Source organism: Frieseomelitta varia, unplaced genomic scaffold (assembly GCF_011392965.1).
Source record: "Frieseomelitta varia isolate USP_RPSP 00005682 unplaced genomic scaffold, Fvar_1.2 scaffold_731, whole genome shotgun sequence".
Classification (NCBI taxonomy): Eukaryota; Metazoa; Arthropoda; class Insecta; order Hymenoptera; family Apidae; genus Frieseomelitta; species Frieseomelitta varia.
This window is the reverse complement of record NW_025110514.1, coordinates 158474-178919: the sequence shown is the minus strand read 5'-3', so window position 1 is coordinate 178919 and position 20446 is coordinate 158474. Positions and strand designations below refer to the sequence as shown.

The 20446-nt window shown below is 27.5% G+C and overlaps 1 protein-coding gene across 1 annotated transcript in view; it reads left to right on the top strand.

Annotated features, from left to right (window-relative positions):
- LOC122535516 (dynein beta chain, ciliary-like) overlaps nucleotides 1-20446 on the top strand; it is a 93545-nt gene that overhangs the window by 20696 nt on the left and 52403 nt on the right. The window contains exons 12-20 of the mRNA XM_043667113.1: nucleotides 3344-3633; nucleotides 5151-5299; nucleotides 6664-6909; nucleotides 11068-11292; nucleotides 11825-12026; nucleotides 12429-12595; nucleotides 13680-14092; nucleotides 14605-14875; nucleotides 18502-18764. Coding sequence (XP_043523048.1) covers nucleotides 3344-3633; nucleotides 5151-5299; nucleotides 6664-6909; nucleotides 11068-11292; nucleotides 11825-12026; nucleotides 12429-12595; nucleotides 13680-14092; nucleotides 14605-14875; nucleotides 18502-18764 — 2226 coding nt within the window. The remainder of the gene's footprint in view (nucleotides 1-3343; nucleotides 3634-5150; nucleotides 5300-6663; nucleotides 6910-11067; nucleotides 11293-11824; nucleotides 12027-12428; nucleotides 12596-13679; nucleotides 14093-14604; nucleotides 14876-18501; nucleotides 18765-20446) is intronic.

Genomic DNA, 20446 nt, shown 5'->3' with positions numbered 1-20446 from the left:
AACCAATTTTTAAAAAAATGACAGAATTTTCAACTTCTTTTGTTAATAAAAGAAATGCATGAATAAAAATTCCACATAATTAAGTACTAGATAAGCCTTGAGAATATTGCCACAAATTTTTATCCAAATTGATTCAGTAATCTTTCAGATATTTCGATTTTGAAAATTTCATTCCGAGGAAAAAATGCTTTTTAAAGTTTCAGATGTCTGTTACCATTAGATGCTAACAAAAAAGCTGTTAGTTAATTATTTTCTAGAGTGTTTCAAAAGTATCGCGATAACAGAATATGTAATTTTTGGAAACTCGATTTTTTCAAAGGTACATAATAATCTTAAGTGGTTCACTTTAAATATAATGTTAAACGCAGTAGCTGACTGACAATTGTTTAAACTTATTTTAGGTAGTAGTTCTAAGAAACTGCCAATAAAAACAATAACATGAGTTGATTACAATACGACTTATAATAGCATTTTGCTATTTTATGCGCATTGCGTTTAGTGTTGTCCTTTACTAGAAGCGTGCAAGAACTCGAAATATTAAATTCGATCGCATAGAGAATTCATCTTGTAATCAAACTATTTCTCGAAAGTATTGTATAATTCGAGATTGTCAAAATTTTCAGGAATTTTGGGATTTCTGAGAATTACAAATCTCTCGAAAATATTGAAATTCTTGAGAACTTCAAAAATTCGAACGACATCCATAAGATTAAAGAAACGCTAAATTTTAATAAAACAAATTCTATATTCGAACTGTTATAATTTTGTAAAAGAATAATAGTCTAACAATTAGTTAGTTATTAAAATAATAGTCTATTTCGATTCATTTTAAAGATTGAAGCTCGTATTTTGATATCTATAAATTGAATTATCTTATTTTGTATGTATGTATATTAGAAAACAGAGAGAAGAATTGAAGATGGTTTTCATTTTAAGACATGTTGCAAATTGGAACAACTTTGAAGAGTTTACAAAATTGTTTGCGTTCATTTTACAATAAATTTTTAGAGAGAAAAGTCTGTTTTTACAACAATACCTGAAAAGTTGAGGAACAATTTTTTTTCAAAAGATTACAGCAATTTGAGGATCGGCAATTTCTCAATTAAAATTTATTGTTCTCTTAATTTCATGAACGAATACAATTTCGAAATGTTATTCAAGTTTTCAAAACTTATAAGTTCATTTTCTAAACTTATAAAAATCATATATAATAATTTCATATATGATTATTAAATTTTATAAAATGATATATGAAATTTCATGTATGAATAATCATATTTCTGCTCATTAAGCGCTCTACTCATTTTACCACCGAGATTAATTAGGAACGCTTTTTGACAAGTGACTAACGCATCTTTTTATATTTTTTTTTTCAATGTGAACTTTTATGAATTGATAACGAGGCTTGGTAACTAAGAATATTATATAGTTTTAAGAATTATAACTCAGATTAATTTTCAATAATAGATTTTAAAATCTCGGGAGGACGAAACTAATTTTTTTTCTTTTAATATTTTTTGAAGGTTAAAAGTTTGTATTATATTTCATCATTTGTAAATTTATATGTTTGTAAGAAGACATTTTCGGAACTACGTTCGTATGATCTGCTTTTATTTCTAAAAATAGCAGAATAAAGTAAAAGTATATTCATATACAAATTTTCACATAAAAATTAAAAATAGAAGAAAATTTCCAAGACATAGATATTTATAAATAGATATAAATATTTAAAATTATTTTTTCAAGTTATTTCGTTTCTGTTTAAATCGAATTATAGTTCATGAGTCAGTTTTGCTGGAACAATTTAAAATTCATAGTATTGTGGCTAATGTCAAAACAAGTTCAAAAGAATTCTAGACATTGAATGCATTGAAATCTACAGTCGTTTAAACTGTAATAAACGTCAACGGAAACATTAATGTATATGATTCCTTGTAACGTATATGGTTCCTTGAAACATTGAGGTTTCTCCAAAACAGTGACGTATGTATTGCTAACAAATAACTTTTAAATAGAGATTCTTAGTAGAGCCTCTCTATCTGAATTAATAGAATTAATAGAGAGATAAAAGTTAATGAAATAGAAGAACTACTTTTCTGATATTTAATTACATGTACTCAGATGAAGATCAAGAAAATCATTCACTTATTTTAATATCTAAAAATGCATAAAAAAGATATTTCGATATTTCAGAATTTAAGAATCATATCGTTTTTTATTTGCTAACTAACTTTGTGCAGTTATATTCTTTTTGGTGTTTCAAATTCAAAGTATCGAATTTCTTCTCGAAGCAATACCTTCACTATTTCAGTATAGACATATTTTCATTATTATGGAAAAGTTATGTCTATGATATTTCTATAACTAATAATATATGAGTTATGAAAAAAAATATTTTATTAAAATTTTATATTTTGTACTATATAAATTATAAGTTGAATTTTAATTTTTTAAATAGATGCTACATATTTTTTTATATCATATGAAATCTTGTATTAAAACGATAATAGTGTATTACGCAATGATCTTGGGTGTCATACCAGGAACAAAAATGAAAGAAAAATTTTGAATATTTTGAACCATTTTATTTACTACATAGAAATGTATTCATAAAATATTTAAACTTCTTTTCTATTTTTGAACCTAGAAAATCATTAAGACAGCTGATTGAATTCGTTTTAATTTATGCTTTTATATAATATAAAAAAATACGTGCATTCTACTTAAAAAATCAATTCATTTTCTAAAAAATAATACAGGTACAAAAAAATTTCATACATTATTGTGTTACTTACAAAAAACAGTATTCTTTCATTTTTTTCTCATATTTACGAGAAAAAAAATGTAAATCCGTGGACACTCTGTACATGAAAAAAAAAATTTAGTGTAAAAAAATCATCTATTACTGTTCAATTATTTCATAAATTTTTTATTTTTTATATAACAATTATTTATTCTTTATTTTCAATTTGTACGCCTCTAAAAAGTAATTCATGTTTTTTTTTTTTAATAAGAGGAAATTTCTAATAAGAGAAGTTTTATAAATCCTTTAATATTTTTTTTCTTTTTTTATTTTATTATTGAAATTATAAGAAACGTTTCTACATTAATGACATCTATAATAAACAACTCATTTACAGAGTAAAAAGCTTGAAACTAAAATAAAATACTATCTTCAAGTAATATTATCATACAAGTAGGATAATTTCTGTACGAAGTTTAAAAAAACGCGGTTATTATAGTTATTATAGTATAAGTTTTATTAATAATAATTCACAATCAGTTATTTATAAATATCTCGAATATTTTCAAAATATTTTAAGATTTAATTTTTATATTACAGTCCAATTTGTGAAAATCCTTACGAAAGTCTAAACAATTTACGTGAAAAATTTTTAAAATTCTTGAGCGAAGAAAAAGATTTACATGATCAGACTGCCATTTTTGAGCAGGAAATGCCTGAGTTTAAAATAACAAAACAGATACAGAAAGAGATGCAACTTTTGAAAACTGTATGGGATTATGTAAATGTCATTACAACTTCTCTAAATGAGTGGAAAAAAACTACGTGGAAAAAACTAGATGTCGAATGGATGGATCAAGAATGCAAGAAAATTCTCAGAGAGTTAAGACGTAAGCAAATATCTGTTTCCTTTTGCTTGCAACTTTTTTCACGGTGATGAAAACTTATCAAGTTTAATTTTTTTGATTTTCTTGAACGTAAACCTTTATCAAACAGCATTAAGTTTTCTTGAATAAATTTTTTTGATAACAAAAATTTTGTCCAGCGTCAAAGTTCTTGTTTTATAATTACGTACGTATTATTAGAAACGCATATTATGATAATCGCAATTTTAAAAATATAAATAAATTACTTAATTAAATATTAAATAAATTAAATGTTATTTTAAAAAAATAATATTCTCAAATGTGGAAAAAAGACTGAATTTATCAAACCAACACAAGTAATATTGCTCATTTTCTTCAATAATAGCATAATTTAAAATTTGCAGTTTTCAGTTATAGAAAAAACAATTATTATTTGTACTTTTTATCGGTAGATTTCTGTAAGTGTAATGTTCGAAATATTATTATAAGGATTTGTGTGTGGTGTGTCTGTATGTATATGGGACACTTTGATGTTATGTTGTAACAGAATTATAAAAAAAACATTCAACCTCGTTTTCCCTAAAATTACGCACTTGGAGTTATATATAATGAGATTTATAACAGAAAAAATTATTTGGTACATTCATTGTTTGGTACAATCATTTGATAAACATTCATTATTATTAGACAGTGTAAAATCTATTAATTAAGTAATAAGTAATAATTAAGTATTAAACAATAATAAAGTCTATTAGACATTTAATAATAAAAAAATATTAGACATTTGTACATAATGTCTTACTTAAATGGGATTACTGCCGTATTTTTTTTTATATTAAAAGACTTTTCCGGACAAAATTACACTATTTTAAGGATTGTATTGATCGCTGGAAAGAAATTTTTTTTTAAATTATTTTTTTTACTTAAATTTTAGAGTCGATATAATAAATTGATAGTTTGTTAAATGGTACTTGGTAGTTTGTTAAATGGTATTTTTTTAAATATTCTTACAGAAATTCAATGAAGAAACAAATTCAATAATATCTGTGACCATTTTATTCAGACCATTTGCATACATAAAAATGCATAAAATTCGCAATCTAATAATAATATATTGTAAAGTTACATTAACATTCTTTTTGTAGATATAATATTCAAATAATATTCATTTGGATAAATTTCTGATTTAGTGATGTCAATTGTTAATTTAGTAATGTTTCCCAATTTTGTCTATTTCTGTCTATTATAATTTCTTTAATATGACATGTTTTTTTTTTAAGTAACAAGAATTATATAACTTTTTCGAACTGCTCCAACTGATTTCTTGTTTTAGTGATGAACTTATTAAAAAAACGGTAGCGAAATAGCAAAAATTGGGAAAATCCGCTAAATTAGAAATTTATCTTCATTTGAAAATGAAAACTAAATATGACTCCTGTATTTATAGAGGTATGGTTTTATAAAACCACACCTAAAATTAGGTAAAATGATTGTTCATTGCAAAATAATTGTAATAATCTCACAAATATTTTCCTTGCTAGAATTGGACAAAGATGTTCGTTCTTGGGAATTGTACAGCAACATCGAAGCACAAGTAAGGAACATGATGGCATCATTGAGAGCAGTCTCAGAATTGCAGAATCCAGCAATTAGAGACAGACATTGGAGAGAATTAATGGCGGAAACAAAGGTAGTTAACAGTGTATCGCTAATACCGAGTCCATGGTATCATGGAAACGTTTACTCGTTATTGCTTAAATCTTCTTCGTTTCTATGCTCAAGTTGCAGCAACTCGATTACTGTACATGGGAAAACATATTCTGCTTATACTTGAACTCGTTAAATCTGAGCTAGATCTTTGGCTAACTAGGTTAATTCTTGGTTAAGCCTTGATTTTAATTACAAATTTTAATTACAGCAGTGCGCGGCGAAAACTACGCAATATTTAATATGAAACGAGCTGAAAATCTCAGGGATAGTTATTACTAGATTGCGAATATTTGTGTAAATTTATATTTTTATGAAAATAATTGAAAAAATTGAATCTAAATAGTAATTTATATTATCAGCTGAATATATTGTATGGATTATGATTTTTACTAAGGTATTTTGTATATTTTTGTATTTTTTATATCCTGCATCTTCAATTTTCTCAATATAATTATAATTATACAAATATAATAATAATAATAATAATTGCAACGAAAAAAACATAATCAAAATATTAAATATAACAAAAATATGAAAAATGTAATAACAGTAATATTAATAATTATAAATTAAAGTATCATTAATAATAGTAGCAAATTTAATCAAAAAGTTATGCATTAATATTAATAATTATAAATTAAAGTATCATTAATAATAGTAGCAAAATTAATCAAAAAGTTAACAATAGTAATTAATTAATCTATGTTATAGCTTTTGAAATTAAATTAATTTCATCTAATTTGATATTCTTTTTTTTAGAAATTATGTATCGCATATTTGTCTTATTTATATTTTGTTTAATTAATTTACTAACGTATTATCACATTTTATGTCAATAATAAATAATGTATGCGTAAGCATAATTGGTTTTTAATTTTCAAATTAGAGTGAAATAATATAATTGATTATATTCGTATAACATATAATACATAAAATAAATTATATATAATGTATAATATATAAAATATACTTTAAATTAATTTAAAAATATATATATAACTTAAAATAAATTATCATAATTTATATATAATAATTATAAAATAAATAGTTTCCATGTGATAATTCCTATTTGAATGAATCAATGAATTTTAATATTTAAAATAATATTATTATAAAATTTTAAAATATATTAATTGTATTTATTAAATGTATCATATATATTATTTATTAATTAATTACGGAAGTTTTTTACTACTTAGAAGAGGAAACTTACTTTACATGGAAAATTCTTGTATGCAATTTAAAATACAAGTACAACAGTGGGAACACAAAATATAATATAATTTATCACACATAAAAGTTATAATATTTGTTGTTGTAAAATTAAATTATTAAATATTGCAGGTAGTATTCATCATGACCGACACTACCACGTTGGAAGATTTATTAAAGTTACAATTACATAAGTATGAAGAAGAAGTTAAAAATATTGTAGATAAATCAGTAAAAGAAATGGCAATGGAAAAGGTATTAAAAGAACTTTACGACATTTGGAGTACGCTTGAATTTGGCAAAGAACTACACGAGCGTACGAAATTATATATTCTTAAAATCGAGGAAGAAAATATTGAAACTCTTGAGGATAATCAGGTATTGTTTCGAGATATTTCTTTATTAAGAAAATAAGTTAATGAAATATACAGAGATTGTTCAAAAGAATAATTCTTCACATATTTAATATTAGAATTAAATAATTCTTTTTAATACATATCTATATAATAAATAATAAAAAATAAAATCAATTATTGCAATTTTTTGTTTATTAAGCTTTTATTTTATTTTACTTTATTTTTACTTTGAATTTCTTTAGCAACAATTTCTTTTATGATACTTTTATACTTGTTAGACTTCCTCATTTATAAATATAAAGACTAATATAAATATATAGAAGACTGTATTAGTAGTAATAAACTTTATTTCGTTATCAGAGCCATGAAATGTGGACTTCGTGTACATATTTTCCTTTTTTCTCACTCACTCATTTCTCTCACTCATTCCAATACTGTTTTACAACGCTGTATTAAAAAACTATATTACTTTGATTATTTTAAATTTTACATACATTTTACTTCTGTAAACTTATTTTCTATTTTCTTGTTTATTTGCTTTGATTTTAATTTTTCCTGATTTTCTTTTTGCACTTTCCTCTTTGGTGTATATCTTCTTATTGCCTTCTCTTGTTAGTTCTCTCTTTTTCCTTACCATCTCCAGCCATCTTTCTACTTTCTTATCTCTCCTGCCGCTAACCACTTCCTCTTCCTCTACCCCTCCCTCTCTCTACAGTCTCTCACCAGATGTTCGATTGTTCTTGGTGCCTCATTGCACAGGTCGTACTTCCTCTTCTCTTCCTCTTCCCTACCTATTCTCCTTTTCCATGCTTTCGCACCTTGCTAGTGCCATCAACTTCTGGCTGTCTCATTTTCTCGCCTTATCCAAGTACTCTAGGAGCCTTTGTCATGTGCTTATATCTTTTATTGTATCGTGATTTCTGAATCTTGTTGTATTGTATTTATCCCTGTTTTTTCTATGTCGTATCTTCTTAATTTTTCGGCTATTGTCTTGGCATCTTCCCCTCGTATTCTTTCCTGCTCCAACCCCAGCATGCTTATTCCATTCTTTTTTAAGTATTCTTCCTTTTCCTTTCCACTTTTTGTTTTCTGTTTCCCTTCCTCCTTTTCTTTCAGACATTCCTTCACCAGTAGTCTTCCTGTCCCTTCTCTTACTTTCTCTTCAAACATTAAGGCTCTATTTCCCGCTACTACCCTTACTTTTGTTCTCTTCGTTTCCTCCAGGACAATATATTCTGGTGTTCTGATGTCCAGTCCTGTCTGTCTACTTGATGTACTTTACATTTAGTTTTTCGACATCTGCTCTCTCTTGGTATCCCCATAGTGAAGCACCATATAGCAGAACTGCCAAAACTAGGCTTTCAAATAGGAACATTCTCATCTTGAAGTCTGTCTTAAATTTTCGTACCCCGTACCCAGACTTGATTTAAAACGACACTTGCCTTCTTTATCCTTTCTTCAACATGCCTTGTCATGTTCCCATTTCTTTGGAATACTATCCCTAGGTAGCAGAACTTATTTCCATCCCTGTTTCTGTCTTATGCTTCTTCCTTTTCCGAATACCATTATTTTCAATTTTTTCACGTTCAGTGTTAGATCCTTTTTGTCTAAATACCTTTCCAAAATCTTCATCGATCTTCTCAGCTCTTTCTCGCTAGTTACCAGTACTACTACATCATCCGAGTAAAATCTGTGCTTTCCTATTGCGACCCCTTCCCCTATTTAACTCTTGCCCAATTCCTTCTCCATTTCCGCTATATATATTATAAACAGAGTCGGACTAAGCGAGCAACCTTGTCTCAGTCCAATTCCTGTCCAGAACTCTTCTGATTCCTTCTCCCCTGTTCTTACCACGTTTCTTGTTTCTTCATACATTTCCTTTATCCTCTCTATCAGGCCTTTCTCTATTCTGCAGTTCTCCATACTTCTCCACAGTTTGTCTCGCTTTACTATGTCGAATGCCGCTTTCAGATCGACAAACATTGCATATATTTTTCCCCTCGGCTTTTGCGTTTCTCTCTCTACTACATATTGTAGGATATATGCATTGTCTATCGTGCCTCTGTCTTTTCGGAAGCTCGCCTGCGATTCCGGAAGAATTTTCTTTGCCTTCAACTGACTTCGCAGCCTTTCGTTTAGCTGCCGTGTATATCTTATATGTGGTACTGAGTAGACTTATTTCTTTATAGTTTCCTGGTTCTTCTGGGTCTCCTTTTTTTGTGTAGTACTGTCACTACTGCTTTTCTCCATTTATCTGGGAAACCTTTGCCCTTCCAGACCTTCCTTATTACTTCCTTCAATTTTCCTCTCGTGTTCCTTTGACTGTACTGTCATGCTTCATTTGGGATCCCCCCCCCCCGGTACATTCTTTTTTTAGCCTTTTCATTTGTCTCTCTATCTCTTCCTCTGTCAGTTGTATTATGTCATCATCTGTATCAACCATCTCTCGCTTCTATCTTTTCATCCGCTCCTCCTAGCAAAATTTTGAAATGTTCCCCCCATGTCTCTATTTTAATTTTACTGTTACTGCTTGTCTTCTTTTTTCTTTCTTTATTTATGTACTCCCAGATTTTTCTCTCGTTTGTTGCCCTCCTGATTTCTTCCTCCTCTTCTTACTTCTTGCGTTTTTGCTTGCACAGGCTTCTGAACTCCGCTTTCTTCTTTGCGTAGTCTTCTTTCTTTATTTTCCTGTTTCCAATTCTTGTAGCATCTCATCAGTTTCTTTTTTTCTCTGGTGCATTCTCTATCTCACCAATATTTCTGTCCAGGCCTCCGTTTCCGCAGTACTATTTTCTTTGTCTCCATCGCTTCTTCTACCGCCGTTTTTAGATTTTCCCAGTCCTTGCCTACCTCCTCTTCTTCCTCGAAACTCTTGTCTTTCGTTTCTTCTTTGTACTTCTCTATATATCCTGACTTCCAGCATTTTATCTTCTTTTCTTGATCCTCCTCTGCTTCTAAACTGTTTCCGCCGCAGGTCTTTATTGTCACGCACAAGAGTTGGTGATCGGAGTCTATTCTGTCTCCTACATAGAACTTTTCTATCATGTTCAGTCCTGTGTTGTTGGTCATAACGTAGTCAATGACAGTGGCTCCACGCTTCTCTGCATAGGTGAATTCTCCTGTTTCATCTCCTTTCACGTTTCCATTGAGGATGTGCCATCCCCTTTCTTCTACCAGCTTCTATTTTTTTTCCTTTCTCGTTGATTACACTGTCCTTTGAGTTCCTCTTCCGGCTCTCCATTGTATAATTTTCCCTCCCTTCCTATTCTTGCATTAAAATCTCCTCCGATTATTAGCATCTCTTCTTCTTTCTGTTCTAAATTCTCCTCCATTTCCGATTTAAGTTTCCCCATCATTTTATTCGAGTAGACCGTATAGATGTTCCAGACTTCCTCATTAATTTTTACCTTTTTTCCCACGAGTCCCTCAATTGTCCTTGTTTCTTCTATCTCTTCCCATCCTTCTTTTATTCGTATAATAATTTCTCTAGCCTTTCGTTTTTCTTTCCTGGCTTCTTGGCAGCTCCATGTAAACCCTTTTGAGAGTGTTCCTCTCATCCTTTCCCACCCCCTTTGGTCTGCACATGTTTCCGTCAATCCGACAAAATCGAAGCTTGCCACATATTTCTAGAAGTCTTCATTCTTCCTCTCCATTCCTGCTACATTCCAAAATATTAGTCTGCCATTCCTTCCCTCTTTAACACTCTCCACCTAGAAGACAGTATTATATTTTGTATTATATAAACAAATACAAATAAATCTTGACAAACAGTGCAACAAATACATATACAAATTACGTTTTCTATACTTGTTACAAAAATATACGTATCTATCTTTTTCGAAAGACATGAACGAAAACAAAAATTTCAAATAGCATATAAATTATATAATTTATTTTTTTTAACGAACATCCAGTTTTCAGATCATATTTATTGACCTATATACTTTTTATTACGCTATGATCTTCACAAAATGTGAATTAACTTCTTGAATTTTAATAAAATTTTATTTCATTTTTATATTTAAAGATTACTATTTAATTTCTTTCTTACTATTTTACTATTTTTGAATTTTCTCCTTTTCTATTTTATTCTGTTATTTCAATATTTATTTATTTCGACTGAATTGACTTATGACCACATATGCACAATGTTATTTTTTCTTTTATTGGTTTATAATAGGTGCAGCTACAAAATATGTTAGGTTCGAAATTTGTCGCATATTTCCTCGATGAAATCCTTGACTGGCAGAAAAAATTACGTACCGCAGATGCCGTAATTAATGCATGGTTCGAGGTTCAACGAGCATGGGGTTATCTAGAAAGTATTTTTATTGGTTCCGAAGATATTAGGAGTCAACTTCCAGAAGAAACGAAGCGTTTTGAAAAAATTGACAGAGAATTTAAAGTACGTACTTTCGTCAAGTCTTTTTTATTCTTTTTGAAGATGAAAAGCTCTCACGTACAAGTTTTCATTTTTATTTTATTTTTGAATTGTAAACTCTCAAATTCGGTTTACCTTCCATATAAATATACTTAAAATTTATAATATACAAAATGTATATGTGTATATATATTTATAATTGTATGAGATATATATAATCATTTATTTATAGATAATTAAGTAAACATATATATATAAACCATTATTTTATTATGTTTATATTTAATAAATTATATAATATTTTTGTTATTTTACGTATGGCTTATTATAAATCATTAATCATTTATTTTAAAAGATTTTTTATTTTAGTATGCTAAATGATAATTTTTAATGGCTTCATAAAAAAAGAGAAAATGTCAATTTTAACAAATTTTAAGTTAAACATTTTTTTACATGCTCCATATGTTGCGTTCTCTTCGTGGATCCTTTATTTTTTTAGTAAATAAAATCATATAAAATAAATAATTTGTTTTAATCATGTGTAATAATTTTTAAGGAACTACTAAGGGAAATGTTGAGCAATTTGAATATCATAAAAGCAACCTACCGGCCTAAACTTTTAGAAAAACTTGAAGAACTGCAAATTCAATTAAATGTTTGCGAGAAAGCTTTGGCAGATTACTTGGAAACAAAGAGATTAATTTATCCAAGATTTTATTTCATCTCCTCGGCAGATTTACTTGATATATTAAGCAACGGTTAGTACAATAATTATTAAACTACGAATTTTTATGCATTTATGAAATATTTGGAGATGCAAAAAATGTATGTAATAATATGTAAAAATATACAGGATGTTTTATTTTTGTTCCAAAAAACGGTGTCAGTATATTCTATGATTAGAAATTTAAAAAAAAAAAAGTTATATAAACATAGAATCGTAAATGCTTTGTTACGAAATTATATTACAAAGTAAAATATTTAAACAAAACAAATTTATGTTTGAATTCCAGTTACGTTTGTAGAAATATAAAAATGCATAAAAACCCGCAGTCTAGTAATTAGTATATTAGTTTAAAATATAGAACAACGTTTTTAATATAATTAAATTTTGTTTAAATGAAGAACTTTTGTAACTATTGAATACATTATTTCTCAAGGAAACAATCCCGAATTGGTCTGCAGACATTTGTCAAAGCTGTACGATTCTATTGCAAAATTAAAATGGAAAATGGATGGCGATAAACCGACAAAACTTGCCATAATTATGATTGCCAAAGACGGTGAAAACATGAATATTTATGGCACTTGTGATTGTAGTGGAAAGGTATTTACTCATAGTAAATACAAAAATATAATTTTTGCACTTTATACTTGGAAATTATTTAATTCTTTTACACATCTTCTTCTTTGTCTTTTTTTTTTCGTTTGACTTGTAACACTCTCTGTGTTTTTTTTTTTTCTGCCTTTTGCTTTTTATTTCTATCCTGTTTATTATTTTTTAATTCTCTCTTTTATGTCATATGTAAACACGAATCAAATCCACTCAAGAATTATTTTTGTAATGCTCGATGAGTGAAATTTTATGTTTTTATATATAAATTATATAATTAATATTGTATAAAATTTCGTATGGTTACCTCAATGATCGAAAACGCATGAGTGAAAAAATGGCTAGAACACGTTGTGACTTTGGAGAAAATTTTATATTTTTGAGAGTACAATAAAAAAAATAGATCTTCGATAGAAAATTATTTTATCACATAAAATATAGAAAATACTGTGGATATTTGGTATATTTTTTCATATTATGTGCATTGTACGCAATTTGACACTTTAAAATTCCCTACAATTACATAAAAATCCATAATCTATTAATTATAATTAATTATATCATATTGACAGACGAATTGTTTTTTTTTATCTTTCTTTATTTCTAAAGGAATTAAATGAACATATATGCAAATTTTTAAAGCATTGCAATTTTATTAAATTAAGATCATTATAAAATTTTTAGAAATTATTTATTTTCATGTCTAATATTTCTCACGAAATATGATATTTTATAATACATTCAACTTAATAGAATTGACATAATATACATACCTCATTTCGCTTCTTTTTTTCTTTGAATTGCACGTTTTGCAAGACTTTTGAGGTTTTTTCTTTCCTTTTTCAACAATTTCTTCGAAGAATATATTTCATGTTTCCAACTAATGCAAATAATTAAAATATATACAAAAACATAAATCTACATGTCCCATCCTTTAAATTTTAAGTTAAGCTAAATTATAATATTAAATTATATCATATATCATATTATATACATTAACTAAATTGAAGTATTAATAATATTATATAATATAAAGAATATTTAGTCAAACATTTCATTCATTTTATTATCTCTTTAGGTGGAAGTTTGGTTGAATCATGTAACCGATGCAATGAAAAGATCGGTAAGATACCATATATCTCAGGCGGTAACTACATACGACGAAAAGCCACGAGAACAATGGATTTTCGATCATCAAGCTCAGCCCGCGCTATGCGGAACTCAGATTTGGTGGACTACAGAAGTAAACATGGCCTTTTTGAGATTGGAGGAAGGCTTCGAGAACGCGTTCAAAGATTATCAGCGAAAGCAAATTAATCAGTTGAACGCGTTAATAATGCTTCTCTGCGGCGAATTAAATGAAAGCGACAGAAGAAAGATTATGACAATTTGCACGATCGACGTGCACGCAAGAGATGTCGTAGCGAAAATGATCGCGATGAAGGCAGACCATTTTTCCAGTTTTCAGTGGCAATCGCAACTTAGACACAGGTAAAAATGATTGATTTAATTGTATAAGTAAAACAATTTAACACGTTATACAATTGATTGACAAGTGATTTAATCGTATAAGTGAAACAATTTATATACCATGAACTATGTATTTACCTCCTTAACCACGTAAAACGAAATATTATGTCATATTACAAATTATCACTTTATTACATATGACATATACATAGTCAAATACATAGTTCGTCACAGTAACTATGAACATGATATATTCCACGTCACCACGAAGTGTACTATAAGTGTGACGACATATGAAAAATCCACGGAAAGAAGGGGAAATATCAAATTTTAGCATTTCTTAGAAAACGAAATTTTTTTTGTATCTCCTACTATTTTTGAGATATAATCTGTTACAATCAGCGAGAATCACCCTATACAGCCGTAAATTTTTCTTCTCAAGTAGAATATATTTAAAGGTAAAATGTTTTATCGTCTCGACCCATCAATTACAAAACTTTTCACTTCGAATGATCAAACATTTCATTCAACAGATGGGACGACAAAGTTGGTGATTGTTTCGCTGACATTTGCGATGCATTCTTCAAATACAATTACGAATATTTGGGGAATGTTCCTCGATTGGTAATAACACCATTGACCGATAGATGTTACATCACTTTAACGCAATCGTTACATCTTATAATGGGTGGAGCACCCGCTGGTCCAGCTGGAACTGGAAAAACAGAAACCACGAAAGATTTAGGAAGAGCTTTGGGCCAAATGGTTTATGTGTTTAATTGTTCCGAGCAAATGGATTACAAGGTAAAATTATAATTGTTTGATAAATAAATTTTCTTTGATGCTAAAATTGAATCAATGAATTGAAGAATAAGTACATATCCGAACGTTACATTTTGAGACATTTAATTTTTTTGCATCGTCAACATCATTTCTTTTTATAATAAATTTATATGCACCAATTTAAATGCATTCGTGCTAGTTTAGATGAGCATACAGTTCATTCGTTGTTTAGTTTGTTTATAATTAACATTAGAACAAATACAAAAAAAGCAAATTATAAATAAAGTAGTATTAAGAATCATTGGAATTTTAACGTTATTTTTTACAAATATTTCACGATGAGTTAAATACAACGATAAGAAAATTTGATTTTGGAAGGCCAAGATTAATTTTATAAGAATTTTTTTTAACCGAGTCGAAAATGTAGAATCACGCTATAGTGATTGTGATATAATTTTGATACATCCTGTACGTACATTCTACATACAATTCAATGTACATTCATACAATTATTATAATCTAAATGACAATAATTAAAATGAATAGATTTATACAATCGTATTTCTGTCTAAACAGAAATCAATATTAATTTTGACAAAAATATCTGTATCTTTTAAGCAATTGTAAAAGAAGAAAATCTGAAATTTATATTGTTCATACTTTTATTTGAGAAAATATGCAAAATTTTTTGAAACATGCAGGATGAAATGCATAAATTAACTACTATGAATAAATAAAAATCACTTAATAATTTAAAATAATCTAAAATATACGCATATTTTATGAAAGAATATTATACATATACAAAAAATTTAACGTTTTCTTTATTTTTGTTATTTTGGGAATTTCAAAAAGTAATAGATAATTTTTTTGTCAGAAAAATATTTGTTCTAATTCAATTTAAACAAACAATATATTTATTGTAAATATAACAATTAAGCAGATATTTACTATAACCTTCTTGATTTCATTACTTGCTTTCTTGGTCTATGTAGAATACAATCAAAGTGATTTCTTCTGTCTTACATGCAACTGTGATTTAATACATGCAATTTGATAATTAAGGGCAGTGATGGTAAATTCTTATGACCATTACGATCTCCAGATTTAATGTCGGCAGATTACTTTCTATGCAACACAATAGAAAACAATATAATATAAGTAACGATATATATTATAATATTGCGTATCTTGTAAATACAGGTATTAGATAATTTATGTCTAAAATTATATTATTAAAATTATTTTATATACATACAAAAAACACTATTATACATATAGTTAAAGGCATATTTGATACTAGACTATATTGTGGAAATTCTTCAAATTTTTGACATTAAATATAGTATTATAATTAACTAGGAGCTATTTATATTTAGTAGTTTTAAGACTGAAATATAAACTGAAATATATTTTACTTAAACAAATAAAAATGATATTGAAAATTCAGAACTATATATGATCTGTATCAATAAAGTAGGGGTGTGCGGGTACCCGAAATTATGGGTACCCGACAAAGTCGGGCGGGCTCTGGCGGGTAGCCCGATGATTTAGGGTAGTCCGTCTATTTCGGATCGAGTTAGAAAAAGTTCAAATGGGATATGATAGGGATTATATTGCGTTATCGAAATCAATTATTCATAATATTTCATAATATTATGTTATATTTATTCATAATATACATATATTTTTTTTCTTCAAATGTAATAATATTTACTCTAAATGATAATGTAAAAAACATAATTGCTCAACATTTTGTGATATTAATTTCGCTCGAGTTGGTATTATTATATTTCCGGATAAGGAAAATAGTCTTTCACTCGTAGTTAGAATAAATATTGTTACATTTGAAGAAAAAAAATATATATATGTTTATTAAATATTATCAATAATTGACTTCGATAACGCAATATAATTCCTATCCTATCCAGAGTTAGGCATATTTTATTCGAACGAATAACGAATAAAATACTGTTAAATTTATTCGTTGCTTACGAATAACGATTTTATTCGAGAAAAAATTATTCCTTGCTTACTGTAGCGGCCTAGAGTTCCTCGAGTATGAGGTTCGAACACCAACTTGTACAAGCTGCAAGTGGCTATGCGCCTAGCGTCGAAGTCTAGCAATATTCGATGTTAAGCAGAGTGCGGAACACCGCTCTAGGATGGGGTGCCGCGGACCGTGTCCAGCCTAGCGAGTAGTTTTGTTATTATATAACAACAAGCGTCTGGGGTAAGAGGTCACTACCGTCAGCCCCACTGATGAGAGTCTAGGCAGCGACTTCTGAGACGAAACGCCATAACCTTTCCTCACCTTACTTCGCAGTTACCACTTTCCTACCTACATTATCCTTGCATCATTATAAACACTTACAAACCCTTCACTTACGAATAACGATTTTATTAGAGGAAAAATTATTCGTTGATATAATTTTAATTATATATAATTATAATAATTATAATTCAGTAATTAATTATAATTATTTTTAATTTATTAAATAAACCAAAATTGTGAAGAAAGAATTCCTGATTCTTTTTCTTTACATTATTTCAGTAAATATTTTGAATAAAATTTTATTCGAAATGTTATTCAAATAATGCCCATCTCTGATCCTATTCCCCTTGAACTTTTTCCAACTCGATTCGAAATCATTGGGCTACCCGAAATCTTCGGGCTGTCAGCTCGAGCCCGCCAGACTTTGTGTGAGCCCGACCCGAACCCGAAATTTCGGGTACCCGCACATCCCTATTATATTATAATAAGCTATGTTATAATATATATTAAATTATATATAATAATTCACTTCTTCTTCGGTATTATGCTTTTTTTCTATAAACGTTACTTGGATATGACATAAATAAATATTGTTTACAATTATCATTTAATTAAAACTATCATTTAATAGTAGAAATAACGATATTGTAAATATTTAATAAAAATATTGTGATACAATAGATATTATTTCAATTTTACTCAAATTTACGATATTTTACATTATTGAAATATTTATTTTACTATCGATATTGAAATATAAATTATTTTAATATATAAAAAATTTTGTTTACATTCATACATCATTTAATAATTTAGTAATATAAAAATACACATATTGGAATTTTTTTAATAAAAAGGAAGCTTTGGAACAAAAAGTTATTTCTTTTTTCTTTCATACCTATTTTTGAAGCATATTATGTACAATAAAATAATATATAGAATAAAACAGTAAATAGACAGATCTTAGATAAATGTAATGCTGTGTATCACTTTTCTAAAGAAAATAAATTTCTACAAGGAAAAATTTCAATCTTCAAATCCAATGTAATTTAGTCATGAAAAAAAAATTTTTCAATATTTTTACATACTATTGACAATTTATTTCATTTTTGAGAAGAAAGATATCTTCATTTTGTTATCTACTACCTAGTGCAAGAACATCTTATAATAAAATGAATGAGTAAAGATTTCAAGCTTTAAACTTGGCTCATATTTATTGCATTTTTTTACAAAATTATAATAGTTTAAATGCTTAGTGTCCGAATATTTATAGGAATCACTATTACATATAGTCAATTTTTTGACAAATCTTAAATAAAAATATGTTTTTTCAAATACTGAAACTTAAATAGTATTATTATTTCTTTTTCAGTCTTGTGGAAACATTTACAAAGGTCTTGCTCAAGTAGGAGCATGGGGTTGTTTCGATGAATTCAACCGTATTTCAGTGGAAGTGCTTTCAGTAGTGGCTGTACAAGTGAAATCAGTTTTAGATGGGGTAAAAACCCGTAAACCGATATTTTTGTTCTTTGGAGAAGAACTTAATCTCGTTCCTACCGTTGGAATGTTTATCACTATGAATCCTGGTTATGCCGGAAGAACAGAATTACCTGAAAATCTAAAAACTTTGTTCAGGTATGTCAAATTATTTATCTGAGATCACGATCATATATTTTACTAGTATACATTCGATAAATTTAAAATATTAACCCTTTGAGTCATCTGGAAAAATATTTTTTCGTCAGCGAAATTTTTTATTTTTTGAATGTGGAAACAGAATTTATAATTAGGAATTTTTTAATTTTTTAATTTTTAAATCAATCTTTCTGCTGGATTCTCACGCAAGTGCTACCGAGTTAAAAATGTTAAGCATCAGTGAAAGAGCCCATTTTTAATTACATTTACATTTACGTCATTTTGAACGTTTATTTAACGTTTTTTAACGTTATCTCCAAGTACAATGTCAAATTATTCTTTTTCTGTTTATAATATGTATAATATGTATATGTATATGTAATATCGGGTGAGCTATAAGTCATCATACAAATAAGATTAGGGAGATGTGGCACGAAACAAGACGAAAATCAAGAATGATGAAATTGTGTTGAAGACTTCGTTCTTGAAAAAAATATTCAAGATTTCTCATTTGTCGTATCGAACCAATACAATGATTGACAGTATAGATTTCATAGACTATCTTACTATCGCTGATTTTACATTCGATATTCTACTTGTCAAAGAATTGAAAAAAATAAAAACAGAGTACACTGCAGCAAGCGGTAGATCATAATTTAATTTAATTTAATTTAAAGCATAACTTAATTTTAATTTAATTTTCATATAAAAACTTTACATACAACAGAATGATTAACGTTTAAATCAACATTATAATTAAAGATTGCAGATTAAGCTAGTAAATATAATATACATGTATATATTTAATATTTATAATAATGCACAAGATGTTTCACGTAGAACAGGCCACTTGAATATCTTCTTTCGTAATTTAAACTATTCGGTATATCGTTCTCAACGCAATTTAAACTATTTCATAAGACGAATCAGATGGCAGAACTACTTTTTAAAAAATATCATTTTTTTATGTCTTTTTAAAAGTTTTTTTTATTTTTTGTATGTATATACACATAATTTTCTCTGTTGTACATATAGCTAACATTATTGTATATTCATTTGTGAAAAATATTGTAATCTGTATATGACAATATATATATATATTATAATAATGCATATTTATATCAATTTTAGTCGTTGTACATTACATGTTTATTGAAGAAAATTTTTGTTTCCTGTTCAGAATTCATTCATTTCTTTTCTTATTATTTTTATTTGTCACGTCTTTTGGGGAATTCTTTTGTAAAAAAATTGTGTATTAAAGTGAAGTTATATGGAGGCTTTGTAGGGATTACATGTTTTGATACTGAGCGAGATATTGCTTCATTTGATTAAATTTTCATTTTTTTATTTAGATTTAATAATCCATACATTGTATGGATTACTCTTCAATTCATTAATTGAGTTCCACACACTAGAGTGGACAATTTATAGTATTTTTGAGAACAAAATTGTCTTTACTTTGTCATTTACTACATAATGTAAAAACTTCTTAGAATAAAATGAATGACGCATTTTAAAAATAGAGACTCCAAGCTTTAAAATGATTTCAAGTTTATTATTGTACAATTTCTTTTTATAAAATTATAACAGTTTCAGTATTTAATATCTGAATATTAATGAGAATCGCTTACGTTATATAAATTATGTTAAAAATAGTACTCATTAGCCAATGTTTATTTTCA